Source organism: Trematosphaeria pertusa, assembly GCF_010094035.1.
Source record: "Trematosphaeria pertusa strain CBS 122368 unplaced genomic scaffold BU26scaffold_9, whole genome shotgun sequence".
Taxonomy (NCBI): domain Eukaryota; kingdom Fungi; phylum Ascomycota; class Dothideomycetes; order Pleosporales; family Trematosphaeriaceae; genus Trematosphaeria; species Trematosphaeria pertusa.
The window spans coordinates 1,330,563-1,356,819 of NW_022987220.1; the positions used below are offsets into that span (position 1 = coordinate 1,330,563).

Sequence of the window (26,257 nt, forward strand, 5' to 3'; positions counted from 1 at the left end):
GAGCGGAGTTTATATACACACGCACGCGCCAAGCCTCCCATGCAAGGCGCAGGTACGCCGTACATAAAGCGCAGGATGATCCGTTTATAAGGCAGACTCAGAGTCGGCTTTAAAAGGGCAGCGGCAGCCACAGCGTCAGAAGCCAGTAATGAACAGAATAATTATCTTTTGCCATTTCATTAACCACGTAGAACCGACGCGACCTGACTGTCCCGCCATGCACCGATCCACCCACCGGTATGGGTTGGTTGGGGTCAGTTCCCCACCCGTAGTCCCTGCCCCTATGCAAGACATGCATCGTCATCGAAAACGTACAACTACAAAGAGGGGACGAATCCCCTCTGCAAGCAAAGCATAGCATCCTCCCGAAAAAATCCTTGCCCTCCTATTCTAGATCTGCATTCTCCTCTCCTCGGCGCAGTTCTCTTCGAAGCGACGTCGCCTCTTCCTTCTCTTCTCCAAACTCGCTAAACGATAGTTTAGAATAGAATAGCCCGAGTCGTTGATCATTCGCGTAAATGGCGTGTAAGTTCGTAGATAGATCGGGACCTGGCATATCCAAGTCGAAGCGGGTGTTGGTGTTGGCCAGCTCCGGCTGAAGGCTGGCGCGCTTGAAGGTCGGACAAGCCGTGAGCGAGAAGCGGGAATGTAAGAAGAATCGAACAGATGCAATGATAAAGTGTCAGTTAAAACATGGTAATGAAGCGAACGTCATGAAGAAGCGTAAGGGCTCCAGTCCGGGCTGGTATGCTCGTTGACATTCGAAATCCGGGACGCCGCCGATGCGGTGATAGATAATCGAAAGTGGACGGTGAAGGTATCCAAAAACTGCCGCCGAGGCGGATGTGAAGAGGCTTGCCAAACCAGGATTTGATTTGGTACTCAAGACCGTGCGTCTTGGCTCTGCGGTCGACTAGTGGGCTCAGGGCTCGCCTCAACACCCTCCATCGGCGCCCCCTCGGATTTCTCCGCCGCATCTGCCCTCTCCTTCGAGCCGTCCCGTGGTCTCGGGAAGGCACCGTCTGGCGCAGTCGGCGTGCCAAGCATCTCCTTGGGATATGGCTCGAGATCCTTCGTGCTCGTGGAGAAGGTCGAAATGACGGGAGTGTAGGGCTTGTGGTCGGCCTGGGTAGGCGTCTTGGCCTCTGGTCCAGCGGACACGGGCGAGAGGAGTCCTTCGGGGTTGTTTAACTCCTGCTGCACAGCCGTGCCGTTCATCAGACCGTTCCAACCGCCTTCGATGTCGCGAAGCAGCCGGACGTACTCCTCAGGGACCAAGCCACTCTCGCCGGATTTGGGGTCCTGTGCAACAAGCCATCCTTGGCCGTGTCGATATGAGATCAGAATGATCTGGCCCTCCACTAGCGGCAACTCGTTGTCGTTTTCGCGTTCGAAGTCGAAGAGCGCCACAGCCTTGCCGTGCATCTCCTCCTCCGGCGAGGCGATGGTGAACTGGTAGTCTCGCGAAAAGCGGCTTTCGTCGTTGAGGAAGTCGTCCGGCTCCGACATTTCTTCGTCCGAGTCGTATGGTGGGCCGTCCGCGTCTGCGTAGGCGCGCTGCGGAAGGGTCGTCGCGAAGTGTGAATCCCGCCGTGAAGATCCGGTCGGAACCTCGAGTGATGACGATGGCTCCGGGGGATAGGTGATGTACTCGCCGCCTGGTCCGTTGGCATCTTCATTCATCTCGCTCACGTAATACACCTGGCTGCCGTCGCCATTCGTGCCAGAGTATGAGCCCCGCCGAGGCTCTTCTAGGTATGCTTTCCGGCCGCGTGTTTGATCGAAATCGACAATGTTGGATTTGTGCTTCTTGTGTCGCGTGTGGCTCGTCACCACCGGACTCGAGATGTCGTCATCCTCGCTCCATGGCGGACCATCGCCGTATGAGGTTGGAGGCAGCTGCTCACCAGGTTCCCAAGGCCCTGCCGACCACCCTCCTCGGTCAGGGTGCCATGGGACTGCTGGAGGATCCGATAGCCTCCTGCTGACTTCGCTCGCGGGTGTAGAGATATCGGAGGGTTGTTCGGGAAGCGGTCCGTAGAACAGCGGATGCAGGGGACCGTAAGCGAAGTCTCGCACAAGCGTATACGGGAGGCTGGAGTGGAAGATGGGGAATGCCGTCGACTGCGGCCGTGAGCGTATCGATTGCGGGTTCGACGCGTTCGAGAAGGTGGAGAGGCGCTTGCTGGCATATGAGCTTGCCCGTTGTAGCTTTGCGTTCGAAGGCGGCGATGTGACGAGCGGAGGAAGCGAGGTGCGGTTTGCGCTCGGCGATGTGAGGGAGCCAGGCTCGCTCCTGGGCGACAGCACGTCGGCGGCCATGTCTGAATATCTCTGCCGCCCTCGAACGACGACCCCCTCTGTGATGTCGTCCAGCCGTCGCGAGTCGGTGGGGGCGGTCGTTTTTGTGTCGGTCATGCGAGGTGGTCTCTCTTCTATTTAGGGGCTTTGGAAGGTCAGCAGTGAACTAGCGAGGTGCCCAAGGCCGCTGTGAGGTGGTGGTAAACAGGGCTCGTCTTCCAGGCGCCGCGCAATGCAGGTGAGATGTGCGGATCCAGTGCGCAGGGCGGATGACAGCACCGCCAGTGACAGGTCGTCGGGGGCCGGCGCAAAGGCCGCGAATGCCTCTATCAAATGGTAGAGGACTGGTACCTGACGGCGGCTCGGGAAGGCTGATCTGGCTGGTGCCGCCGCGATGCGATGTTTTGGTGGGTGTTTCGAGGAAACCGGCGGCCAATGGGTCTGCGGGGAGCGCTTGCAGGCTTCTGGAAGCGGCGTCGGCGTGGGTGACGAACCCGGCGATTGGGAGCTGAGAGGCGACGACTGAAGATATTTGCAGTGCAGCGGCTGGGGGAAGCGCTGCTGGGGGTGCGTGGGGAGCAGGCCTGGCGCTAAGACTTACCCAGTGAACGGCCAAAGGATTCGAGCAGGCGCGGGCTGTGGTGAGAGCTGGGCGCAATCCAGCAGGAAGGGAGCGGCGGCAGAATGCGGCGGGCGGGGGCGAGCACAATTGCGGTGAGGTGGTGGTCGCTGTGTGCGCGGTGGTGAGGGCGGTTTGCGGTGGTTTGTCGTCGCGGTGGTGGCAGCGGTCGCAGTGGTGGACGGGATGCAGGCGGCTATTTTTAACTCAGCACGGCGAGGGGAGTCGATGGCACTAGAGGCCGATTCGACGTTTCAGATTCGAATGGCGCAGGCAGCCGGCGAGGGCGCGCATGGCATCGCGACGCGCAACAACGGTGAGGGCGTCTCGAAAGGCAGAGATGCTGAGGACACAGCGCCCCGGGGCAGCGACGGGGGCTTCTTCCCACGGCCGGCCGGTGGACGGCGTTGCGGTTGAGGCTTTGCTGCTTGCGCTCTAGCAGCCAGAACCACCTCCCGACCTGAAACACGCTAGCCCGAAGAGGATGCGCGCGCCCCGCCTGCAGCGAACAACAACGAACGCCTCGGCGGTGAGGGCCCGAGGATTATTATTATTGCGCGAGAGGGTGCGGCGCCGTGCAATGCCCTCGCGAGGCGCACCGCATGAATTCTCCGCCGCCGTGGTATGACAGTACGCGTGGCCGGTGCTGACCGCAATGCCGCATCGTGCGGCGTCAGTTCGCGCCCAGCGATGCTCTGCTCGACAACCCGCGTCCATCTGACAAGCCCAGGCCAGGATCGCGGCCGGGAGAGCAGGTAGAGCCGGGCGGTCCTGTCCGCGCGGATACACCTCATCTTAAGGGCCCAGGAGGCCCATAACGGCAATGCTATGGCGACATCGCCCGTCAGGAACAGGAAATGGGCCCGACTGGAAACGCGGACGGCATCGAAGCGTGCCAGAAGGCGCTCGCTGCCTTCTCGAATGCCATCTGGTGTGCTTGAGGCTGAGATCGGGCTACCCCGCATTAGGCGTTATCTTTCGCTCGGAGAATTAGTCAGCTGCCGACATTCCAACATTCGTCTTCGCGCGCCCACAATGCCCATCGCTCGCTCCTGCTCGCCTCCATCCTCGAACAAACAACCATATACCCGGTGTCATCGCTGCTCTCGTGACCCCTTCTCTCACCACCCGAATCCGACGAGCTCCTTAATAGCTCACTGCTGCCGTACCGAGTAAGTTGCTGCCTCCGCGTTGCCCACGCCAGCCCGCGAGATGATGAACACCTTTATTGGAGCTGTCCTATTGTTCGTGAGGACATCTAACATTACGCACTGAAAATTCTGACCCGCTCGCCCAAATCCTGCTGCCTTGATACGTGCCAAGCGAGGAGCCGCTGCTGACCGTGGTGAAGATTCTACAGACCGGGCGTGGAGACGCTCACAGCAGGCGTCGGCGCTCCTGTCTCACCCCGCCTTCGTGATACCCTCTTTCACCATGTCGGCCGATCCGCGGCTTAGGTCAAGGGCCCAGCAACAGCAGCCCACGCCCGCTCCCCCACCACCTCCACCGCCCCCCATGGAGCCGCAACCGATGGGCATGGACGGCACAAGCGACCACTCCGGCCCTCCGACGGAAGTCGTCCCGAGCGACCATTTCAAGCTGAAGTTCTGCACTGTGTGTGCGAGCAACCAGAATCGGTATGTCAAATTTTGCACCTTCCAGCCCCGCAAGCTGACCCGCTAGGTCCATGGAGGCACATCTGCAGCTCGCCTCAGCGAACCTCCCCACCGTCTCCTTTGGTACCGGCTCCCTAGTCCGTCTACCGGGACCCAGCGTCGACCGCCCGAACGTCTATCACTTCAACAGCACCACCTACCGCGCCATTCACGAGGAGCTGGCCCAGCAGAATACCCAGCTGTACACGGCGAACGGCCTGCTCAACATGCTCGGTCGCAACCTCCAGATCAAGTCATATCCGGAGAGGTTTCAAGATTGGATACCAGGCAAGCCGAGGCTCGATCATGCCGAGGACAAGGGTGCACCGGGAACTGAGTCCGGCGTTGTTGACGTTATCATTACGTGCGAGGAGCGGTGCTTCGACGCCGTCCTGGACGACCTCCACAACAAGGGAGGGAGATTGAACCGGCCTGTCCATGTCTTCAACGTGGATATCCGCGACAACCACGAAGAGGCGCTCGTTGGCGGTAAAGCCATCCTCGATCTGGCCCTCAGCTTGAACGAAGCCGCCGGCAAAGAGAGGGAAATCCATGGCGACAATGGCTGGGGCCGAGGCGGCGGCTCAGCCCGACAAGGCTTCGACGAGCGCGTGCCGGAGATTCTGGCGGCCTGGCAGGAGAGGTGGCCGAATCTCCCTGCCCTGTGGAGTTTGGCGTGGTTCTAACGAACTGTTTCGTGTCACGGCATGGCGTAGGTTTGACTGATTTTCTTCACAGTCATAGGTCACTTTGATACCCAGAATTAGCAAGGCGCAACAGGAATCATCACTTCGGGACCGCTACGAGTCCAGTCTTGGAATATCATGTTCTACTCTACAAGCGGCGGCCAAGCCATCACTTCCAGTGTCCCGGTCGGCTTACAAACCGCTTCTGCAATATCAACATCACCGCACCCGACTGTCCCGCACGTGACTGGCATATACCCATACGTCGTGCCCCCGGCGCCGGCAGTGGTTCTCCCATTTCTTATCAGAGACTTCATAGTGTTTATGTGTGACCGTGACATCGCCGTTGCCGTCCCCCTTCTCGATAAGTCTGTGTTGAAGAACAAAGGAAATAGGCTTCTACAGGCAGAGCACATGACTCTATACCATTGCCGACGAAGACTTATTGATTGGGGTAGGAGAGACCGACGGGATAGGCTCCCCGCCCTTCCCCTACCCCATGGCCGCATCGACGACATTCGCATGCTTTTCGTTTTGTCTAGGTCCCCGCTTCGCCTCCGCCTCCCTCTCCCTAGTGCGCACGCATGTGTTCCCCATTTCGCGGTTTTTAGTCCCCGGGAGGTGGCGCACACGGCATCACGGGTTGGTACTCCTGTTTTATTTCTCCCTTTGGAAGCACCGTCCGAGGAGCAGGCATTAGAAGGACTAAACTGAGTTTTAGACGAACAGCAGCGCCATTCTTTGCTTGCATCGTTCTTTTAGTGCAATGGATGCTCTGGCGGGGTGCGTGAGGTGAGAAGTGAAGGGAGGGAGGAGTGCTGGAGGGAGTATTTATATGAGCGGAGAGGAGGGGAGGGCGGTAAGCGAGAAGAGAGGGAAGAGAGGGAAGGGAAGGTGGTGATGAGTATCATCGCGCAGTGCAGTTCGTTCGCTCTCTCCTCCATTTGTCTGTTGCATGTGAGTCTGCAGCCAGCCTCGCGCTCTTCCCACGACCTTGCCCATAGTCGCCATTGATAGAGTTTTAAATACAACGGCCACGGCGTTGATTTTGTGTTGTCTTGTAGTTCTTTGAGACGAGCAGAGAGGAACGGGACGGACATCGTTGCATGGGTTTTGGCGCGGCGGGAACGGAACGCACATAGGCCCTTCGCGTATGCGTTTTGAAGCGGCGGGAACGCCATCGCTGATGCAATTCACGCTTTTAGTCCAGCTTAGATGCCGGGAGTTGTGGGAATCAGAGGATAGTGAAGAGTGTCCGGGTTTTATAGCGCCAGTGGCGCTCCGAGATGGTTGGAAAGGAAGGACTCGCTCCATTTTAAGGGCGATATCGACATTTTGGTGCGCGGTGGGAGAGGTGCACTTTCTCTCCATTCGTCTCCTCATGGTGTTGTCCGTCCACGCTTTTCGACCCCCACATCGCGGTATTGCGCTCCGTTTTTCTCGCCGGGAACACCCCATTGTTCTTGAGAAATCCGATTTCTGAGCGGAATGCGCTGGAGCGGGGAAGCGCACGGCACCATGAGTAGTTCTTTTCGCTTTTTTTAGTGTCCTAGAGCAGAGGCGTGGTGTAGAGAGAAAGAAGAACGACGAGAGCGTGAGAAAATTGGGTTTTATACACGAGCGCTTGAAGAGGTGGGATGGGATGGGACGAGGAAGCGACGCTGCCATGATTCAAGTCCTCTTCTGGTTTTAGCCTTGCTCTTGTGTTGAGCTTCTCTCGCGGCTTTCCGTAAGAGATGTAATAGACGGCTTTTGCCTGGGTGGTCCAGCCCATCATTTTCTACCGTTCTCTTTTCGATGCACGTCTTCACCGCAGGCGACGGCCATCAGATTGCACTAGTTGATTTTTCAAGGAGATGGGGCCGGCATGGCCGGCGCGCAAATGGCATGCAGGTGGATGCTATTCTTTTAGGCTGAGGTGGCGCTGGGGAGATGTAGAGAAGGGGTTTATATAGCCCGCCCACAGGAGTAGAGGGCTTGTATGATGGACAGACGGACATTCTTCTCTCGTAGCCAATGTGTGCTAGTACTGGTGGGTTTTGGTCGGCGCATATGGACAAGCGATGGGCGTTTTGGAGCGGCTTCTTCTGGCGCAGGAGAAGTCTATCGACGGATGTGTCTGGCTTTTGGGTTTGGAGGGGCAGACGTTCCGCAGCCATAACGTCGGCGATCGTCCTTTTTAGTCCCTTGGGCCGCCCTGCGGAGATGTGGAGAAGAAGAGCCAGAGCGAAGGCGGAGAGGGGTTTATATAAACATCTGGAGTGAAGACCTTGTGCGGCGGACGTTCTTCTCTACTCTCGTCGCTCATAGCTGGCATGTCGGCCCGCTTTTCGTCCAGGCCATGCAAAGACTCGCTCAAGCTTTTAGAGCTACTCTTCCGCCACGAGGACTCCATATTCCAGCCGTCTTTAGTTTTAGAAGAAATGCCCGTGGAACCGGGTAGATGCACGGCAACCATAGATCTTGAGGTGGAGACTTTTAGTCCCAGGATGAGTGCAGTTCCCAAGATGTGAAGGAGGAAGGGAAGAGAGAAGGGAGGGGTTTATATACTCGGGTAGAGAAGAGCATGAGTAAAAGCGCGTGAAGGAGGCGAGGTCTTGCTTTCTCCATCATGCATTATGTGCCATGGCTTTTCGACCAGCACATCACCCCCTCTCTTAGCTTTTTTGGACCCAGCTGCCCGGAAGAGAACTCCATGCTCGAGGCCTTCGACGGGTTTTGGAGTGGACATGAGTCTCTCGCGTTCTCCATAATGGACGTGTGAACGACTTTTCGTCCGACGCATCACGACCTCCCTTAGCTCTTTTTGGACCCAGCTGCCCGGAAGAGAACTCCATGTCCGAGTATTTCGATAGGTTTTGGAGTGCACATGCTGGGGCGGAACGACCCGGCCAGAACATTTGGTCGCTTTGGCATTGTTTTAGTCCCATAAAGAGATGTCTGCTGTGGAGAGGAAAGGTAAAGGAGGAAATTGAGGGGGTTTTATAGCCCACCCAGCAACGTGAATGAATCACGCTTGAGGCGTGCTGAATGCTGTGCGCATGAAATTCCCGCCAAGGGTGTTTCGTGCCCTGGACCGAGCCGTCACACATGGGTTTGTTCGAAGACGCATTGGTTGCTTGAGCAAGGCTTTTGGGAGAAGCGGGTCCACCGCCGTGACGAATACTACTCCTGCTTTTAATCTTTTGGAGAAGCAGCAGATTCCCATTCGCGAATAGTCGTGACTGTTTTAGTCCAAGGATGGAGAGGTGTGGAAGTAAGGAGAGAGAGGGAAGAGCGGAGAGGGAGGTTTATATAGAAAAGTGAGGCGTAAGGCAATCCGGAAGGTTGATGCGTAAGCTGATGTGGCTCTTCCGAGCGTGTTAGAGTACCTCATGAGCGTGCGGATTTCCTCATGCCGAGATCGCACGTGAAGTATATAAACCACTCCCTCGTCTCCCTATTCCTTTCTTCTTTACACACCCCCTTCTTGGCCTAGACTAAAATTACGAGAGCGCGTACTCATGGCTGTTCTGTTAGGCATTGTCCTAAAAAGCTGTCACAGTCAGCGACCATGAAAGATCGCGTTCAGAAACCCGAGCGGCGGATGCTCGAAAGGGTCTAAAAAACCGCACACGATCGACTTCATGCCGACCTGTCTCTGGAACCTTTCTGCGCCCATCGCTCACGTACGTCGGCCCATGCAAAGTTTTCTCTCTCCCCCACTCAAAACATCGGATGTTTTGCTAACCTCTTTTAATAACGACCTGCTACCCACCGGCGAACCATATTCCTTCGCTTAGAGAGTTTTTAGAATAAACCAGTCCATAAATATGTCCGGCTCTGAGTGTTAGGCGTGAGGGGGGAGAGGATGGAAGTAAGGCTTATATATCCAGGCAGGCGAACGACGGTATGGGAAAGGAGAGGGGTTGCGAAGCGCCGCTATTTCGAGCTCTTGATGCGAGGAGATATGTGCCTGTCCGCTTAGTCAATTCATGAGATGGCGAAACAGTACTTTGCCCGTCGGTGGCTTGGCACATACGAAGTACTCTCGGCGAGCTTAACCTCTTCTATGATTTAGATATCCCATCTCACTTGGACATATGAGCTCAATGACTAGATAGGCGCCATCTTTCGAGCCTCTGTATAGTGGTGCGCCTCGTGATTCCCGATTGGTTTCAATCCGTAGGGCGGGCGTGCCCTTTCGGATGGCTGCAGCTCGTGAAGTCGGCACCGGCATAATAAGCATCCGGGCGCAGTCCAGATACGGTATTCTTCGGGAATATTTGGCCGCCGAATTATGGTTGACTTATGCTGAGCCAGTAGTGCTGTGCCAGCGCTATGACGTGGGCCCGTGTTCAGCCGAGAGATCTGGTCTACTTGGCCGATCTTGGATACAAGCTTTTCTGAAGAACTCTTCAGAACTCAGAGGTGCGCGAGCATCATTTTAGAGGTTGATTGTGATTTGAAGAGCAAACCCTGGAACGGGGTGTCGTTGTGGAACACGCTAACCGTTATCGCGTGCCCGACACGCAAGGAGTGGCGCCAAGCCTTTGGCCTTCGTTAGTAAGCTCCACATTTAGGGACAAGCCTCCGCGAGTGCCGTCAGACCACTTGTCATATAACCTAGGGTTGCCCGCCCTTGTTCTTCATATGTTCGTAACCTCTCCCTTCGTATTGCTCAAGGAAACAAAACAAGAACGCCGTGCGCCTCTGCTGGCTGTAGCCAACCCATCGTTCCAGGAAGAATCGCCCGACCGAACTAATACGACAAAATCCTCCATGAAGAAAGAACGCCCATTGTTGGGAATCTTATACCGGAATCCATCCAAAAGCCTTGGAGGAACGCTTCGGGCTTACGCCTCGTCGTCCCCTCGCAACGCGTCACCACGTCTTCTAGGTTAGACTGCGCCCGTCATCGGAGTCTTCTGAAAGATAAGACCTGGGAAGGCATCAGCGTCTCTTCCGTTCATTCATAGGGAAGAAAGGTACTTACCAGGTCCTCGAACGCGGAAGGTTGTAGCCCTTTTCCGGGGCGGATTCATAGTTGATCGGCACGCAGTCAGCGGAGGGGCTGTCTGCAAGAGCATTCTGCTCTAATTCCGGGACCTCTGGAACGGCGTCGCATTGGTTAATGCTCTTTGCCACGGCCTTCGGCGTACAATCGCCTTCTTCGGATCTGACCTTCGCCTCACCATCTTCCAGGTGGCCCATTGCCTCTTCTCGCTGTTCTTTGGCACTGGAGGGAGCGGCCTCTGACGGAACTAGATGACTAGAAGAAGGCTGAGAGAGACTAGGCGATGGCGAAGATATTTGGCCAAGCCCACCAATCATGGGATATCCAGGCCGCTTCACCGGAGACGCTTGTGCTCGTATGTCTGTTCGGTTCGCCGCATTCACCAAGGCTCGTTCAGCTGGTGATGGCGTCCATGGCGTCCAGCTCGACTGAGATATTGGAGGCGATGACGGATAATCCTGGCCAATTCCCAGTGGCCGAAAAGGTTGCATCCGGTAGGTATCTCGCGGGACTGGAGTGCCCAGGAGCGACTCGATGGGATTTGGGTGGTGAGAAGAAGGCAAATAAGGCCAATCAAACCGAAGATATTCCGCATGATAATCTGAAGTCATAGGAGGTATGCCGTACTGTCCGTTACCCCACGTTGGCCGAGGCTCATTGAGAAAGTGGCATAGTGCCGAAGGCGCTGATCGGTACGTGCTTGGCATTGGCGATAGATGGTTGTGGTTTATGACTATGTGGCTTGACGTTGCGTTCAGAATGGAGGGCATGTCAGAACGACGGCGGGTTGGGTAAGTCCCTCGATTCCTTTGCCCCTGGCGGCCTCTACCGGCTCCCCGTACCTCTTGCCCGCGCCTAGTCCCGTGCTGGGGTCTCTCCGCCTCTACATTCTTATGCTCGTCCGCCGTTTGGCTTCTTTTCTGCTCTTTTAACTTCTTCTTGGCTTCTTTCTTTCCAGCCAGCCAATCTGCCTTCTTTTTCTTATGTGTGATGTGTTCATCGACGGTGGATTCGGAGTTTGGTGAGTGCTGGTCGGTAGTTGATTCGGGGCGCGGAATGTCGTCATCGACGGTAGCTCTAGGCTGAGACAAATCACTATTGACAGTTGATGCCATGCACGGTGTGTGCTCGTTAGGAGCCGGCTCGGAGCGTGTTATATGCTCCTCGTCGCTCGATTCGCAGCGCGGAGTATGCTCGTCAGTGGCCTTTTCAGACTGCGTATTATGGCTATGGATTGGCGGCTTGGGCGCTTGATCTTGCTCTTCGACATTCAGTCTAGGGCATGGAGTATGCTCCTCAGCAGGGGATCTGGGTTCCGGGACGGTTCGTTCGGTGAGACGATTCCGACACGTTGCCGAAGAACCGGCATAGTATTTTTCTACCCGGAGTGAGCTTCCAACTTTCTGCGATATCGCGGCACAGGAACTTACGAGATCCATCTAGGTCGCCAGAGCCTCGTTTCAGCTGAGCGATTTCACGCGTGTGCTGTAAATATCCCCACCCAAGTGCTACAGCTACCATGGACAATCCCGCCACCAGCAACCAGATCGTCCCGCACGGGATTGGTAGCAATTTCTGCTCTCTGTACGATGACAAGGAGAGGAAGGAGATCCAGCCCCATGGCCATACGGTGGGTATGGTCTCTCGCAACAACCAGAACAGCACCCACAGTCCCTTCCCTTGGGTGAATATTCGCCGGAGCGCGGTGTTCTCCGTTTGTGCCATTGCGAGAAGAGATCGAGGTCACGGTCCGCTTCTAGAAGAATTGCGATGCTGCACTGACGTTCGGGTTAGCTGCCACCCATGAGAAGTCCTAGACGATCAGAAAACGCTTCCGCCGCGGGAGGGCCTGCAGAAGAAGACCCACCTCTGAGGAAATGCTTTGCGAGGTGTGCATCAGTGGTCAATCTGGTCTTTGGGATCGTCCGTGTCGGAGCCTGCGGTGCCTGAGGTGACAATGGTGGTCGATAAACACCAAGACGATGATGCAGGCCGGCGATGCAGGCAGCTCCGCTCTTGCCGGCTCCAGCCCCAGCGTGGCGCAGGCATAGCGAGTCACCTGTGTACCACTATGCTCGGCGCAGCACAATACCCCGTACGCAGACCCAGGCCAGAGATAGAAAAGGTAAGTAATCATATCTTTTTTCTACCATACACACACCTGCTGATTTGAATCTGCATCTAGGAAGGTTTACACTCGAATGTTCGACATGAACGTTCTCGCGATTCTGTACATCTTTATATCAACGTAACATGCCCGCCCGGGTTTTAATTCAACGTATACAAGCTCAGAGCTCTTCATCTCTTCCTGACCTCTGCCTGGTAATCGGCCCTGTCTCTCCTGGATTACGCATCCGCAATTTGCTCGTTACACACAGAAGCCTGGCTTTGAGGAGAGATTCCTCAGCCTCGCCGCCCCGCACAGAAGGACCCAAGTCATACCGACATCTACCACCGTTGGCATTATAACGAGGACCCTTTCCGCAGGTGTTACCCTAAGGTAATTCCACCACCCTTCCAAGAGAACCAACAATATACAAGGCATCACTATCGCCACTACGACATTCGGAGCCCTTCGATATAACGCTATGCATGAGATAGCGTATCCGACCGTCGAAAACACAAATCCCCCGAAGAGAACGGAGCGTTGGGGATCAGTCTGTCGCGCAGCGACCATCTGCTCACCATCTATTAGCATATGCCTGGCGTACACTGCATTCTCAGATTACTTACGTTCTGCCATCGTCTGAAGGCGGCGTTTATGCTGGGTTCGACTTGTAGACCCAGATAGGTCCCGCTCATCGCAAGGCTACAGATCCATACTCCACAGCCACATACGGCATCGCATATCTTTCGATGATAACAGTGTTTTGCATCCTGGCAGGGCTCGGTGTCGGATATTTTGGAGTGGGAGGTTCCTCGATCAGTCTCCATGACGTGATGACCCTTCTCAAAGTAAGCAAGAACACCGTTCTCTCGGCGCCGTCTCACCTCTATTAACGTGCTCGGAAAGATCTTTTGATATCATTCAGAAAATGAAGCCTACTTCCAGCATCGAAACCACCGCACGGCTTTATACCATGAAGGAGGCTGTGGGGTTGGGAGGCTGTGCCCTGTGTGCCTTCAGCTTGCTGTTGAGGGACGAGGAACCGCCAAGAGATCCGCGCGAATAGGTCATACACGACGCCACGTTGAGTGACACCAGCTCAGCACCGCGGACGGATGCGCTCCTCCAGCATCGGCGACAGTATGACAATGGACTTGTTCATAGAGACAAGACTTCATGTTTGACCCACGGATGGATCGGCGCACGCGGGCATTCATCACGTTTGGGCATCTGCAGTCCTCCTCCACCAACCCAGCCTTCTATAGGTCCGCCAAACACTCGGTGCAACGTCTCCGTTGGGCATGTACGCATACGATGTATTTTTGCTGACAGTGGCTTGCTCTCCAGCCCAAGACCAATAGGTATTGCTCTGGCACAACGTAATCCGGCAGTGGGTGGTAAACATTTCCGCAAGGCATACTTGGCCGACTCCAACCTGCCAGGGTGGCGTGGCGAACGAGCGGGTTACGGAAGGTGGGCCAGTATGTTAGGAGCCAACCAATGTCGTCTGTAGGTCCTCATAAAGCTCGAGCCTGTCCTCCATTTAGCGCAACACCGTTGCATGTCGACGTCTGTGCGAACTCGCGGCTTCGACTCAGAGCACTGGTATATATACCTGCCCTCCGCCCCATACGCTCGTTATCTTCGACCCTCATCTCCACCGCCTCTGTTGATTTCGACGTGTCGCCGCGCAGAAATCATAATTCGCTGCACTGCGAGACTCCAGCAAGACCGTGTCGCCCACCTGCCCTTCCGCCTTTCAAACTGTTTCTCGACCTGGCCGATTTCGAGAGTCAAGTCACACCAGCGCGAACCCCACGATTATCTACCCCCCGCTGCGCGCTGCGAGGTCCATCGAACGAATCCGCAGCGGAAAATTCGGTACCTCCGTTACACCACCTACAACATGAGGGTGCAAGGAGCTCTAAAGCTCATTAGCTTCACAATGATGCTCATTGCGGCAATCTTCATCCTTGTACTCGGCCTGATGCTGGGCAACGCTGAAGCTATCCACACTATCGCTGGCGTCCCCATGGCTATGATCCGCAACGTGTGAGAGCTCAACATTCAACCGCCAGGCATCTGTGCAGACGATGCTGACATAATGCTGCAGTTGCCTCGGCGTATGGACCTGCTTCACAGCCCTTCTTTTCGCCATCTCACTGTACAATGCTAACGGCCATGCCATGTAAGTCACCATAGCCCTACCATCGCTGCTCATTCTGACCAATGGTAGCTACGCTCTGGGGCACTTGGTCGCTATCTTTGTCGTACTAGGTTTCTTCGCCTCGTACTTGCGCTTCGAGCCGACCTCTCTGCACGTCTGGGGCCCGCTCGCCGTAGACTTGGGTATCGTCCTCAGCGTCGGCACCAGGGCTGCGTACACCGGTGCGGACCGTGGCATTCTCCGAGATCTCCTGGACTTCCTTCTCGGTTATCCCCCGCATCGCGGCGGTGAAGATAACAGCGTCAACAACGGACATGAACTCAATACCCTGCTTCCCCAACCACGACATGCTCCCCGCGGGGAGCAAAACGTATAGACGAAACGGCGCCCGGCGCATTCTCGGCGTTAGAAATCGTTACACCTCTTTTGGCTGTACTTCTGCCGCCGCATAATACCCTGCATACCCGACACCCACGGCACGAGCAGCCCTTCTCCACCTCGACCGACTGCTCTGTGCACTCCCTCCTCCTCCTCCGGTCTACCTCCTAATACCGGCTCGAACACCTCTCACCAGGCGGTTTCGTTTGTTATACTCTGCATCAGCCGGCCTTGCTTCATTTGCACCAGGACACCAAAAAGCGGGTTCAAAAAGAGATCACGAAGCCTCCGGCATAACAGCAGGCTTGGGAATCTACCATCCTACCCACCACCATTCGAGATACCCAGGCGTTTCCTTTCTACATACCCCGCACACCGACGCGCGACAGAGTTGCTGGCGATGCTTCGGCGAATTACACGACTGTTCGCTGCACGCTGCGACTTTGTTCTCTCGGTCGACGACCTATATTTCGGCTGTACTGTACCTAATTAGTTTATGGATGGATGGGTTCCTTGGTTAGAAGGATGGCGGGCGTGATATTTTCGGCTGCGCTGTCACAATGTCTGTACTTTTGGATTTCTCATCGATACTTAGGAGTAGAGTAGAGTAATGCATGATGACTAGAGAGGAATGAACTCAGGGTTCTTGTCTTCCTCTTCGGATGTTCTTTTTCAGGGAAGCTGTGAGCAGAGAAGGATTTGGAGCTGGGCACTGGTTGTGTCTAGGTACAATTTGGTGCTGTTCTAATGGTATTCGCTGTTGCACCCCTGCACTTCGTATGCTTTATGTGACTTGATGCAATGTAGTGTTGGTGCTGGGCACCTCGGTATCGATTTAGTTCCAGAGGTCTTTGAGTCGTGCAGATATAGTCTTGATGTACTTCGCCGTCCTATGCGTACGCTGATTGGAATCGATGAAATGCTCCAGAGCGCCTCTCACGTGTGTGAGCGAAGACGAAAGAGGATGGTTAGGGGTTTATATTCTTAGACGAGCGGAGCGTGTATCTGAAGCCCTGATGTGCTTCATCACAGCAGACGTGTGCTGATCGGAATGCTCACATCTGATTCTGCTCCTTGATAATTCCCAGCATCCGGCGAGTGTCGATATTATATCGGGCGAGTAGGTCGCTCGCGCTTTGCTCTGCCACGTCCAAGTATTTTTGCAGGATGGCAGCACTTTGATTGAGGCGGTGGACCTCTGCTCGGCTTGTAAAGAGGTTCTGCTGCATGTCCCGCAGACGTCTCTCGAATTCTTCTGAACTCATCTTCCAAGCGTTCCTGTTGGCGGAGTACGCCACTACGAGGCTGTGGAAATTCTGGAGGTGCCGACTGGTTGCTTGGGCGAGATCGTTGAAAGAGAGGTAGTCGTCCTGTGTACGTGGCCGTCTCAGCGAGAACTCGCGGAACATTTGGGCGAGGTTCTGGTCCCGTGACTCTTGGAGTTTGACGATGTAGTGGTCGTAGTTCTGGGCTTGCTTCTCGAGCGTCGCTGCCATATTCCAATCCGCCGGCTGTGAAGAGGTGTAGATGTAGGTAGTGAAGAGAAAGAGGAAGACGCAGTGGCTTACCTCTCTAAAATGAAGGTTCATCTAGAGCAGAAGAGTAAAGACGCAGAGAGCAGCAAATCTGAAGCGAAATGAGCCCCTGCTGCCTCAGTGAAGTGAAAGCACCGCGGCTCACACCGCGCCAAATTTCCCAAATTCAAATCTCCCGCTGAAATCCTCACTCTCCCGCAAGTCACCTCCACGAAACCGCACCGCAGACACACTACCACACACGCATCTGCACCGCACACATTCCCAACGCTATTCGAAGCCCACTCGCCGCCAACAGCACATCCACAATGCCACTCCTCACGAACTTCATCCCCGCCGCGGACCTCGACCGCAAGGCCGCCTTCTTCGCCGCCTACGCATCCCGCACGCTCGCCCAAGCCCACGCCCAAGACCACAGCAGCATCACCAAGCCCCTGCACACCTGGGCACGTGCGCTCCTCCTCGCCTTCGAAGGCATCTTGCGCGGCAGCCCGCAGCTGGCATGGGCGTTCTTCGACACGATGGACTGCCTCGAGGCGTGGGCGTGGAAGAACCAGGCCGAGAGCGACGAGGTGAAGAAGTGGCTCCCCGGAAACGGGGAGGCGGATGGAGAGGCGTTTCGGGCGTGGCTGGAGGGCAAGGGCAAGGAGAATGTGGGGGTTTGGGAGGGGATTAAGGCGTTTGTGGAGGAGGGGCTTGAGGGGGGTGTGTTGGAGGAGGAAGAGGGGGCGGGAGTCCCGGAGTTCTTCGGGATGGTGAGGGCGGCGAGGAAGTGGTACGGGGTTTGAAGGGGGGATGGGGGAGAGGGGCGCCCTGGCTTCGTATGAGGGGCTGGAGGAGGGAGAGGGATTGATACGGTAGCAGGATAGACTCCGCGTGAGGTGCTGAGGTGCCTCGGGGGCGGTTTTGCGGATTGAAAAAAATGATAGACTATACCCACCTCCAGTGCTCCTCAAACTCTAGTCTACGACCCGTCCAACAGCGGACAAGCCTCCCTCTCAGCCTCGGCCTTCATCACCTCGCCAATCGCCTCCGCCGCCTTGCCCCCACCCTTCAACTCCTTGTTCGTCGCCTGAATCAACACCCTCCTGTACGTCGTCAACGGCGGGCTACCGCTATCCGTAACCTCCAGGATCAAGTGCAGCAACTGGCCCCTCTCGACCGGCTGCCGGCTCATCAGCTCTACCGCGCACTTCTCGGGTGGCGGAAGCGTGACTTCGACTTTGCGGTTCTCGTTGTCGAGTGGCTTGACGGACAGTTCGGCAACTTCGGCGTCGACCCACCACTGCGTCGCGGAGGGCTCCCGGTAGTGCCACCACTTGAACGTCAACTTATCGCCCTTGTCCGGATCGTACGTCTTGCTCGCATCTAGGACGATACTGGACCCTGCTTCGGCCTCCACCCTCAGCGCCTGCAGGCCTGCGGAGTCGTTGATGTTGATCACGGGGTGGTGATTCGCTTTGCCGAAGTCGGTTGTCATCGTCCACTGTATGCGTGCGGCGAAGTCGTTCTGAAACGCATCCCTCCAGCGCCAGATAGTCGCGTGATTGCTCGTGTGAATCCGTCCATCCATGCCCTTGACTCGATCCACTGCATCGCTGTAATGATTGCTGTTCAGGCCCTTATCACTAACATCGGTCCTCGCATACCTCCCACCCCAACCTCCATACTCCGGACTCTCGGGCACACCCAGCCCATTCTGGATCAAGTACAAGAAGGTCGGAGTATCGCCCTCTGGAATAAACATATAGTCCGGATAGGCCTTCCCCAACGGGCCAATCTGCACATTCTCCTTAAGCCACTGTTTCTCCATCTTGCTGAAGTCGGGCCCGCCCTGGTCGAACCCGTAGTACTTCTCCCCTGAGATTCCCGTCCAGGCCGCCATCCCGTACTGGTTCCAGCCGTGCACGGACGTGATGTAGAAGATATCCGGGAAGCTGTTGCGGATCCAGGCGCCTGTGTCGTCCTGGTCGGATATGGCGTAGACCCGGATGCGGGAGAGCAGACGCTGGGAGTCCTCGGGCGTGAACTTGCTGTCGATAGCGTAGAGGACGGAGGCTAGCACGTTTGTTCCACCCCAGCAGAGGATCCAGAGGGGTTGGGCGGAGGGCGCCAAGATTCGCGAGTAGAGGAGTTCGCCGCCGGGGGAGAGGGGGATGTCGTCGCCGACGGCTGCCATACCGTAGACCTACAATATTGTTAGCATCGCTAGTGCCACGTGATCCCCGTCCTCCAGGCTTGTAACTCGCATACCTCGGCTCCCTTCCTAATCAAACCCCTCAAATGCTCCGCACTCGGATACTGCCAGTCCGGATGCACATGCTGATTCAGATTGTCGACCGCGCCCGCATACGCATCAACAATCTTCTCCATATCCTGCGGGCACACCCGATTCTTCATCCACGTGCTCGTGCACGCCACCAGTCCCTCCGTCTCGAACTGGTTCGCATAGAGAAGGTACCGACATAGCGACTCCGCGTCATCCGGCTCGTTCGATATGTCGGACAGGATGAAGATGCGGGGTTTGCTTGTGAAAGTTTGCAGCTTGGAGGTCGCCATGTTCACGGGACGAGTGTTGCAGGGTAAGAGGGGCAGAGAGGGGGCGGGGAGAGAGGATGAATTGGTGTTTTCATGTTGTTGAGAGGAGGTTGGACGAGTTGGTAGCACGCAGTGGTACAATCAGGAGACCGAAGATTAGCCTTGTGCATGCAAGTGGTTCCGTCCCAAAATGAGGGGGCGGTGAGGTGAGACGAAAGCGGGGTGGTTAGGCACGCCTTACCGTTTTCGGCGGGCTCGGCTATTCTTGCCCTAGTTGGTTCCGGATGCACTTTGCCATGCTTCAGATTTTGATGAAGGATTCAGATGTCGATATGGCTATCTAGACCCGAATGTGCTCCCACGAGCCACCCCAGTATCCCCTACGCCTAAGCTGAATACGCCGGCGGCGCATCATCAGGAACTTGCTGCGCTCCACCGCCGCTAAGAATCCGCTCTCCGCCCGCAACCCTCCTAAACGCCTCCTCCCTAGCCTTCTGCAACTCCAGCCTCGCGCGCCTCAACTGCTCGTTCGCTTCCCTCAAATCGTCCATGGCCCGCTTCTCTCGCTCCTCCGCCTGCCGCACCTGCTGCGCGCACTTATCCCCCGCACGATCGATCTGCGCCTCGGACGCTTTGATCTTGTCGTGCATTTCCATGTCCGTGAAGATGTTATCGAAAACGACGTCCGTCCAGATCGATCCGCTGGCGATGTTCATGGGCCCTAGATCCGCGAGCTGAGGCGCGATTTGGCGGATCTGGCCTTGCAGCATTTTGACCTGCGAGATGGCGGACTCGGCGTGCTCGAGGTGGTTGCGCTTCTGCATGCTCCACATGGTGCCGCCGCCGAACAGGTCCATCTGTGACATTTGGTGTGCGTTATCCAAGTGCCTGCGCGCTTCGTTGAGTTTGCCGATGGTTTGGCGGAGGAGGAAGACGACGTGGCGTTCTCTCTCGAGTGCGCGATTCACGTCCTGCACGTGCCGGTGCGCCTCGTTACATGCGTTCTCTTTAGTGTCTTCCTCGGGGAAACCGGGAGTGTGGCCTGCGAAGATGGAATTGTAGAGGGCATCGAGTTCGTGCTGGAGCTCGTCGTGCCGCCTGGCCTGCGCCTCATACTTGTCCTTTGTCGTCTCTGCCTCTGCTCGCAGCTGCCTGACGTAGCCCAGTCCATCCTCAGCAGTCTTCTGCGCCTGGATGGCATTAAAGTACTCGCGCTCTTCTTTCGCGGCCTTCTCATCGAAGCGGTCCTTCCTTCCGCTTGCTTTGTGTGCGAAGCGTCGGAATGTAGACTCGGAGTACTTCTTGTGGTCTTTTAGTTCGGATGCGGTCTTCTTCTGGAGATCGGCGGCATGTTTTTCCGTCTTCTTGACTTGAGATTCCAGGTCTTGGATGTACTGGATCTGCTGATAAAGCTGGGAAGGAGCGGAGTCGGTTTCGTGAATGCCTTCGAGCAGCTCGGCGTTGCGCGAGGCTGCGTTCCGGATCTTCTCTTCGATGGAAGCCATGGTTCTGATGCGGATTGACTTGCCGGCCACAGCAAGAAAGACAAAGATTGGCAGTAAGTAGAGAGGTTTGCAAGGCCTTATAGTGAGAGAAGACTGGTGTAAGAGAAATGGATTCGATCAAATCCTCAGAAGTAGGCTCAAGAATGAAGGCAGCAGCCCACTCTTAAAGATGCCTTGTAGTTGCCTTCGCCTGCCGTCTTTCTCAGGCTCGGAAATTGCGGTCGACACAGCCTCGTCCTTTTCGGGTCCCCGGCTCCAAACAAAAGGCTATTGGATCCTTGACGGTGCACGACTGGAAGGTGTTCCAAGGTTGAGAGGAGGATGGGTGGTCTGCGTCAGCCAAGGAAGGCTTAGCGGATACGATGGCACACCTGTGGCGCACCTTCCCTCTAAGCCACAGCCTTCTCCACGGGACCATAGAAAAGGGATGGGAACTTCTTTTCAACATCGACATTCTCCTCGGGTCAGGGAGCTAGCCAACCAGATACGCGATGATGTTGCTGTCCGTAGGGACGGCCCCTGGTTCACAAGCTCCAGCTCTATGGTGTCCACGTGATCTGCTCCCAATCTGGACGAGTCTATCTCTATCCTCCCTTTTACGCAGTGTAAACTTATCCAGCATGCAAAATACTATCAATCAGACGCCTCCACACCTCAGAATCCATTTCTCCCCGCTCGCCCCTCCAAGCCACCATCCCATCTGGTCTCACAAGCACAGCACCGTCCTGGGAGACACCACACAGTCTCTCCCAAGCTCCATCCACATCTATCCAGCCATCTTCCCCAATAACCTCCACCCGAACGCGTTTATCGCCCAACTCCTCCCAGGCCTCTCTACAACTCCGCGCTATCAACAACAACCGATCAAGCGGCACAAGATCCAACACGGCGCACCGTTCCCCGCCCCTCCGCAGCCATGCATGCGGCACAAAATGTCCCGGAATCGTCGACGGCACATAAAACTCCGAGTTAAGCTCCCCATCACCCAGCAACTGGCCCTGATGCAACGTCGGCCCTCCCTCATCCTGCGTATCCATACACGGATAAAACCAGCCGACCTCAGCGCCAGGCGCCTTAAACTCCAAATCCAGCGTCTTCTGCGCCCTCTCAATCGCAGCCCGCTTCGCCGCATACTCTGGATGCCCCTTATCAAACGCGCTCTCCATATTCCTCCTATTTTCATCCACCGAGTTCTCCGGGCCCAGGCCCAACGCTACATCCATAACCCCCGCGTGACTGCGCAGATTATGCAGACTGGACAGACCGACGCGTTTCCCGACCGGCTTGCGCTCGTCGTCGTATGTATCCAGCAGCCCAGCGTACTTCGCCTCGTCTTCCAGCGCGAACTGCAGTTTCCACACTAGATTCTGCGCATCCTGGATGCCCGTATTCATGCCCAGCGCGCCCCAGGGCGGAATGCGATGCGCGGCGTCGCCGACGAGGAACACGCGATCCACGCGGTACCGCTCTGCGTATATAGCATTAACGTTCCAGTGGCTGAAGCTCTGCATTTCGACCTCGAGGTCCGGGATCTGCAGCGTCTGGCGCAGCCGGCGCGTCATGGTGTCCTGGGTGAAGCGCTCGGGGTCCTGCGCCGTGAGCGCGCAGACGAAGACCCATTCTTCGTCGCTGGGGGAGGCGCTGGGCCATGGCCCGATTTGGTACAGGAAGCCTGTGCCTGTGCTGCCGCCCATGGAGGGGTTGATGAACCAGGTGATGAAGTTGCGCGGGTCCGGGTGTAGGCTGCGGAGGAGGGGGGATTTGAAGTGCGAGGTGACCATGTTGAAGATGTTGCGTTCGCCGAGCCATTGCACGCCGAGGGCGTCTGTGAAGGAACGGCCGCCGTCTGCTACGATGGCGTATTTTGCGGCGTGTTTGACCGAGCTAGAGCCTTGCTGCACGATGAGCATGACGTGGTCTTTGTGTTGAGTGATTCCGGTTACTTCGGAGCTGTATTTGATGCCCGTGGGGTTGAGCTCGATTGCGCGGCGCTTCAAAATCGGCTCCAGTCTTATCTGCGGCAGAATGCAATACCTGCTCGGCGAATTCCGCTTATACTCTTCCTCGTAAACACCACCACCCCACGCGTCCCTCGAGGCGATCTCGCTGCCCGAAGGGCCGAGGGAAGTATACCAAGCGGTCCGGCTTGCGATCTCGGCCGGTGCAGCGTGCCCGTAGACTTCCTTTTCTATGCCCGCGATGCGGAAGATCTCTGTGGTGCGCTGGTTTATTCCGCATGCTTTAGGGTGGATTGAAGTGTCTGAATGCCGCTCGAAGAGGACGTTTTTGATGCCGCGGAGGGAGAGCAGGATCGAGGTCGTTAGGCCGACGGGACCACCACCGATAATGGCGATGTCGTATGTGGAACTTCCTTCTGGGTCCATGGTAATGGTATGCACATCTCCTAATACCTCGCCCACGGTAACGGTGGAGCGCAATATGACCTGGACATTAGAAACGGTTGTCGGCGGTTGTCGGCTTCCCCACACCCTGAAACTTTCCCCACAGTGAAGAGCATTGCGGGGCAGGCCGAGGTGAAGTTCCGAACACGAAAGTTATACCATAGAGGGCTGTTTAAGCAATAAGTACGGAATGTGCAACAGGCTGTCCATGCTGAATTTGATTAAGATTATTCAATGATTCCGTCTGATCCAAACTCGTGCTTCCATTCCTACACATTATCAGTATAGAATCTCCTAATCGTCTTATGCCCCAAGCCCGCTTCCACAAACAAGGCCGCCAACCTAGAAATAAGCGTCCGCCAGATAGGTCTGGAAGTTGCTATCCCGGAAGCTCGGCGTCGCATCCCCGAAGTCTGTATTCTCAATCGCAGTCCTCGCAGCTTGCGTCATGCTCTCCCACGCAATAAGCGGCTGCTCCCCGCCCTTGTCATCCGTCGCAATAAGCTGATGGTTCACCGGCCAGTAGCTAATGTAACCGATCTTGGGACGAGTCCCATCGAATGGCGGGGAACTCTCCTTTTGATACTCTCCGTGGGCCGAGATGGCGACGCCGCGGACCGTCGCAGTTTCTGACTGCGAGGAGAGCCAGACAACAATGTTCTCCCAGTCGTGGCGGTGACCGAGGCCGTCTGATGGAGAGTCTTTCGGCATATACCTGCAATGGTAGAGTGCAATTAGCGAAGGTTCGGAATGACGTCGTATACCCCAAGGATGCATACCAGGAGTACATGATGGCGTATGCCCCATTGTAAGTTGCGGCGCGGGCGTAGACTTGACCGGTTGAGCTGGAGCAGCCGGAGCTGGAGCCACCTGAGGGTGCGAGACCGCCGCTGCTGGTAGTTAGCTCTTGTTCCTGGGTGTGCGGGACGTGCAGGACTGACCCAGTGTTACCGGCAGAGTCGACAGCCGGAAACGGTACGCAGCCGTTGTAAACATCGAGCCACGGTTTGTACTTCAGCATGAGCGTCCCTACGATGCCAGACGGAACTGTCTGCGGGAATCCAACGACGGCATCGTGGGCGATGACAGCGCGACGTGAGAGATCAAGGCCGAAAGGAAGCGCCGCGACAGATGTTGTGAGGGATAGCAGTCCGAAGACAAATGCACTGAGCTTGGAAGACATTGTGCAATGAAGCAGTCAATGGCTGGCGTGCAAGCTCTTAGCTTCTCGAAGATGCGACCGCTGGAGGAGAAACGACCTGATCAAAGGGACTGCGATGTTCAGAGTTGCTCAATATGCTCGTCTTATAGTAAACCTAATATCGAGGTGCCTCGGTCGCGCGAAAGATGCGTTTCGTCCCTGTGATATGTTTGTCCCAAATCTTCGTGTTCCCCGATGTCACCGCTGCGTCGGTAGTTCTACAATACACGTTATTGCATCGCGTGTGAGCACATGGCCTGGAGTGTCGGAGCAATTGGCCATGTTTCCGTGCGACGGTAGGCCGTCTTTTGTATCGACGACGCGTCCTTGAGCTTACTATCCGGTTTTCAGGACAACGGCCGATCGCAGCTTGAGAAACAATAGATATTAGCGTCATGTGTACCGGGCAGAACTCCTGTTCGAGTATGTTTCCGCCCAGATCTTCAGGGATCAATATTTCCCATTCATGCATGCCCATGGCGGGCCGGTGAGGGGTAAGGCCAGGGGCGTGGCGTCGAGGCGCGGGAGGATTGGCCCATCAGACGAACCGAGCTGGGACGGATTAGGAAGGAGGCTTGCATGTCACTGAGAAACAACAGATGGATATAGAGGTAACATGCCATGTGGGAGAGAAAAGACGATGATAGGAACAGTCGCACCTACCTGGCTACAAGAAAAGAGAGAAATAGACAAGGTCCCAGCGACAGATAACAGCTGCAGCTCGCGCAATACTCTTCTTCACCCGTAGCGTCTCCAAATAGTAGCTCGCTGGTCCGGAGGGGGTATCTCGGGCCCTGGCAGAATCTCTCGCAAGAGATCGTTGATGTCCATGCCGCGATCTTGACACTCCTGCCACTGCTTCGGGTAGCCTACACTGACCTCCTCAAAGCGAGTGTCATCTCTCCAGTCTGTGCGTCTGATATGCAAATGGCCACTCACGACCACCTTCGCGTTGTATTTCTTATGCCAGTCCTCGGTCTTCTTTGTCCCGCACCAGAGACAGAATCTTGGGACCAGCATCAGCTTGACCAGATCCTCTCGCAGCGGCCAATGTCCCACGATGATCAACTTTAGTCCTGGATTCGCCGTCACTGCAGTCGAAAGCTTGTCTTCGGTTCTCTTCAGCAAAGCATTGCACCATTCGATGCGCGAGGAGTACGGATCCGGGTGCAACAGATGCTCGTCCGTGGCCTCGATGTTCTCCTCTTTTGCCCAGTCGAGCGCATCCTCTAGCTTGACGTGGACAGGCCGAAAGGAATAGTCGTATAGCGTGAATATGGGCGCAATCAGGCAAGGCCCGCCCTCGCCCTCCCATAGGATGAATTCATCTTCAGGTGTGAGCACGCCAAATTCCCTGGCGATCTCGACGCACTCCATGTATTTCGCCTCTCCTCTTGCACCGTGCTCCTTCTGTGTGGGCAGAGTGTACAGCTCATGGTTCCCCGGTACCCAGAAGACCTGCCTGAAGCAAGCCGTAGCCTGGGTGAAGGCTAGCCGGAGGTGCTCATGCGACTCCCCAACGTCTCCGCAGAGTATCAGCCCATCGTTCGGCCGCGGCTGAAGCTTCTCGAGGGCTTCGCGATTCGACTTGTACGAGAGGTGGAGGTCGCTAATGGCCCATAAGCGGCCTGGGAGATCTGGAGGGGATGCCGGGAGAGGAGGGGTAGAGCTTTCGTCGGAGGCTATGTCGTTGGCCGTTGCAACGAGAGGATCCATGGCAGGCTGTGTATGTGAGAAGAGACTGTGTGAGTGAGCAGTTGTCAGGCAGGCATGGCGGCAGATATCTCTAGGATCCTGTCAGCACGCTTCGCTCTCCGAAAACGCGTGTCGAAGGGAGAGATCAGCTATCGCGCACAGACCACTCCACAATCAACGTCATTCCTCGCGTCTTTTCCCTCCCCTTCACGACACATCCTCGCAAGACACGACTCGGCCATGATTTATTGCTATAAGATTAGCTCGAGACGTATAACGTGACTTTGTTTCCTCATCCCGTTAGACACTCCGTATATAGCATCACGAATCAAGCTTAGACTCGCTCAAAGTTTCCCCTGAACGACCTCAACACACCCTACCTATGTGTGCGAGGCACGAGCCTCAAATTAGGGTCCAAAGGACTTTAGGTTGAGCATAACGAATTCACTTCTCACTAGGTCTAAACCATCAA

General features: G+C 56.0%; 13 protein-coding genes across 13 annotated transcripts; 3 read left to right on the forward strand and 10 right to left on the reverse strand.

Annotated features, from left to right (window-relative positions):
• Positions 1-882: 882 nt before the first annotated feature.
• On the reverse strand, positions 883-2,322 carry BU26DRAFT_506745 (uncharacterized protein; the record flags this gene model as incomplete). Its single annotated transcript, XM_033826945.1, has 1 exon — positions 883-2,322. The coding sequence occupies one exon, from the start codon at positions 2,320-2,322 to the stop codon at positions 883-885; it is 1,440 nt and encodes a 479-aa protein (XP_033682522.1).
• A 145-nt stretch (positions 2,323-2,467) lies between these two features.
• On the reverse strand, positions 2,468-3,885 carry BU26DRAFT_506746 (uncharacterized protein; the record flags this gene model as incomplete). Its single annotated transcript, XM_033826946.1, has 2 exons — positions 2,468-3,116; positions 3,572-3,885. The coding sequence occupies 2 exons, from the start codon at positions 3,883-3,885 to the stop codon at positions 2,468-2,470; spliced, it is 963 nt and encodes a 320-aa protein (XP_033682523.1).
• An 89-nt stretch (positions 3,886-3,974) lies between these two features.
• BU26DRAFT_487115 (RNA polymerase II subunit A C-terminal domain phosphatase SSU72) lies at positions 3,975-5,479 on the forward strand. The gene is made up of 3 exons (XM_033825933.1): positions 3,975-4,092; positions 4,272-4,557; positions 4,604-5,479. The coding sequence occupies exons 2-3, from the start codon at positions 4,355-4,357 to the stop codon at positions 5,259-5,261; spliced, it is 861 nt and encodes a 286-aa protein (XP_033682524.1). The 5' UTR covers positions 3,975-4,092; positions 4,272-4,354; the 3' UTR covers positions 5,262-5,479.
• A 4,657-nt stretch (positions 5,480-10,136) lies between these two features.
• BU26DRAFT_506748 (uncharacterized protein) lies at positions 10,137-11,982 on the reverse strand (the record flags this gene model as incomplete). Its single annotated transcript, XM_033826947.1, has 3 exons — positions 10,137-10,182; positions 10,237-11,635; positions 11,688-11,982. The coding sequence occupies 3 exons, from the start codon at positions 11,980-11,982 to the stop codon at positions 10,137-10,139; spliced, it is 1,740 nt and encodes a 579-aa protein (XP_033682525.1).
• A 595-nt stretch (positions 11,983-12,577) lies between these two features.
• Positions 12,578-13,580, reverse strand: BU26DRAFT_349194 (uncharacterized protein). The gene is made up of 3 exons (XM_033822430.1): positions 13,249-13,580; positions 12,991-13,203; positions 12,578-12,934 (listed from the first exon to the last, which is right to left on the reverse strand). The coding sequence occupies exons 2-3, from the start codon at positions 13,189-13,191 to the stop codon at positions 12,626-12,628; spliced, it is 510 nt and encodes a 169-aa protein (XP_033682526.1). The 5' UTR covers positions 13,192-13,203; positions 13,249-13,580; the 3' UTR covers positions 12,578-12,625.
• A 729-nt stretch (positions 13,581-14,309) lies between these two features.
• On the forward strand, positions 14,310-14,907 carry BU26DRAFT_506749 (uncharacterized protein; the record flags this gene model as incomplete). Its single annotated transcript, XM_033826948.1, has 3 exons — positions 14,310-14,416; positions 14,478-14,552; positions 14,601-14,907. 3 exons carry the CDS (start codon positions 14,310-14,312, stop codon positions 14,905-14,907), a joined length of 489 nt encoding a protein of 162 aa, XP_033682527.1.
• Positions 14,908-15,930: 1,023 nt separating this feature from the next.
• BU26DRAFT_349144 (uncharacterized protein) lies at positions 15,931-16,625 on the reverse strand. The gene has a single exon (XM_033822429.1). The coding sequence runs from the start codon at positions 16,496-16,498 to the stop codon at positions 15,965-15,967; it is 534 nt and encodes a 177-aa protein (XP_033682528.1). The 5' UTR covers positions 16,499-16,625; the 3' UTR covers positions 15,931-15,964.
• On the forward strand, positions 16,626-17,320 carry BU26DRAFT_349076 (uncharacterized protein). Its single transcript, XM_033822427.1, has one exon. It carries the CDS (start codon positions 16,753-16,755, stop codon positions 17,230-17,232), a length of 480 nt encoding a protein of 159 aa, XP_033682529.1. The 5' UTR covers positions 16,626-16,752; the 3' UTR covers positions 17,233-17,320.
• Positions 17,321-17,408: 88 nt separating this feature from the next.
• On the reverse strand, positions 17,409-19,003 carry BU26DRAFT_430237 (DUF1593-domain-containing protein; the record flags this gene model as incomplete). The annotated part of the gene is made up of 2 exons (XM_033823866.1): positions 17,409-18,632; positions 18,698-19,003. The coding sequence occupies 2 exons, from the start codon at positions 19,001-19,003 to the stop codon at positions 17,409-17,411; spliced, it is 1,530 nt and encodes a 509-aa protein (XP_033682530.1).
• A 304-nt stretch (positions 19,004-19,307) lies between these two features.
• Positions 19,308-20,805, reverse strand: BU26DRAFT_520656 (uncharacterized protein). The gene has a single exon (XM_033829335.1). It carries the CDS (start codon positions 20,485-20,487, stop codon positions 19,369-19,371), a length of 1,119 nt encoding a protein of 372 aa, XP_033682531.1. The 5' UTR covers positions 20,488-20,805; the 3' UTR covers positions 19,308-19,368.
• Positions 20,806-20,982: 177 nt separating this feature from the next.
• BU26DRAFT_520657 (uncharacterized protein) lies at positions 20,983-22,907 on the reverse strand. The gene has a single exon (XM_033829336.1). The coding sequence runs from the start codon at positions 22,869-22,871 to the stop codon at positions 21,099-21,101; it is 1,773 nt and encodes a 590-aa protein (XP_033682532.1). The 5' UTR covers positions 22,872-22,907; the 3' UTR covers positions 20,983-21,098.
• A 324-nt stretch (positions 22,908-23,231) lies between these two features.
• BU26DRAFT_429691 (NPP1-domain-containing protein) lies at positions 23,232-24,072 on the reverse strand (the record flags this gene model as incomplete). Its single annotated transcript, XM_033823841.1, has 3 exons — positions 23,232-23,604; positions 23,669-23,779; positions 23,831-24,072. 3 exons carry the CDS (start codon positions 24,070-24,072, stop codon positions 23,232-23,234), a joined length of 726 nt encoding a protein of 241 aa, XP_033682533.1.
• Positions 24,073-24,828: 756 nt separating this feature from the next.
• BU26DRAFT_487130 (metallophosphoesteras-like protein) lies at positions 24,829-25,806 on the reverse strand (the record flags this gene model as incomplete). Its single annotated transcript, XM_033825934.1, has 1 exon — positions 24,829-25,806. The coding sequence occupies one exon, from the start codon at positions 25,804-25,806 to the stop codon at positions 24,829-24,831; it is 978 nt and encodes a 325-aa protein (XP_033682534.1).
• Positions 25,807-26,257: the final 451 nt, after the last annotated feature.

Excerpts from the sequence above, each read along its gene's own strand:
- BU26DRAFT_487115 (XM_033825933.1), top strand. The coding sequence starts at position 4,355 with ATGTCGGCCGATCCGCGGCTTAGGTCAAGGGCCCAGCAACAGCAGCCC. Across the intron at positions 4,558-4,603 it reads TGTGCGAGCAACCAGAATCG|GTCCATGGAGGCACATCTGC; the intron begins GTATGTCAAATT and ends CTGACCCGCTAG.
- BU26DRAFT_349194 (XM_033822430.1), bottom strand. The coding sequence starts at position 13,191 with ATGGAGACTGATCGAGGAACCTCCCACTCCAAAATATCCGACACCGAG. Across the intron at positions 12,935-12,990 it reads CCTTCAGACGATGGCAGAAC|ATGGTCGCTGCGCGACAGAC; the intron begins GTAAGTAATCTG and ends GATGGTGAGCAG.
- BU26DRAFT_349144 (XM_033822429.1), bottom strand. The coding sequence starts at position 16,498 with ATGAACCTTCATTTTAGAGAGGTAAGCCACTGCGTCTTCCTCTTTCTC.
- BU26DRAFT_349076 (XM_033822427.1), top strand. The coding sequence starts at position 16,753 with ATGCCACTCCTCACGAACTTCATCCCCGCCGCGGACCTCGACCGCAAG.
- BU26DRAFT_520656 (XM_033829335.1), bottom strand. The coding sequence starts at position 20,487 with ATGGCTTCCATCGAAGAGAAGATCCGGAACGCAGCCTCGCGCAACGCC.
- BU26DRAFT_520657 (XM_033829336.1), bottom strand. The coding sequence starts at position 22,871 with ATGGACCCAGAAGGAAGTTCCACATACGACATCGCCATTATCGGTGGT.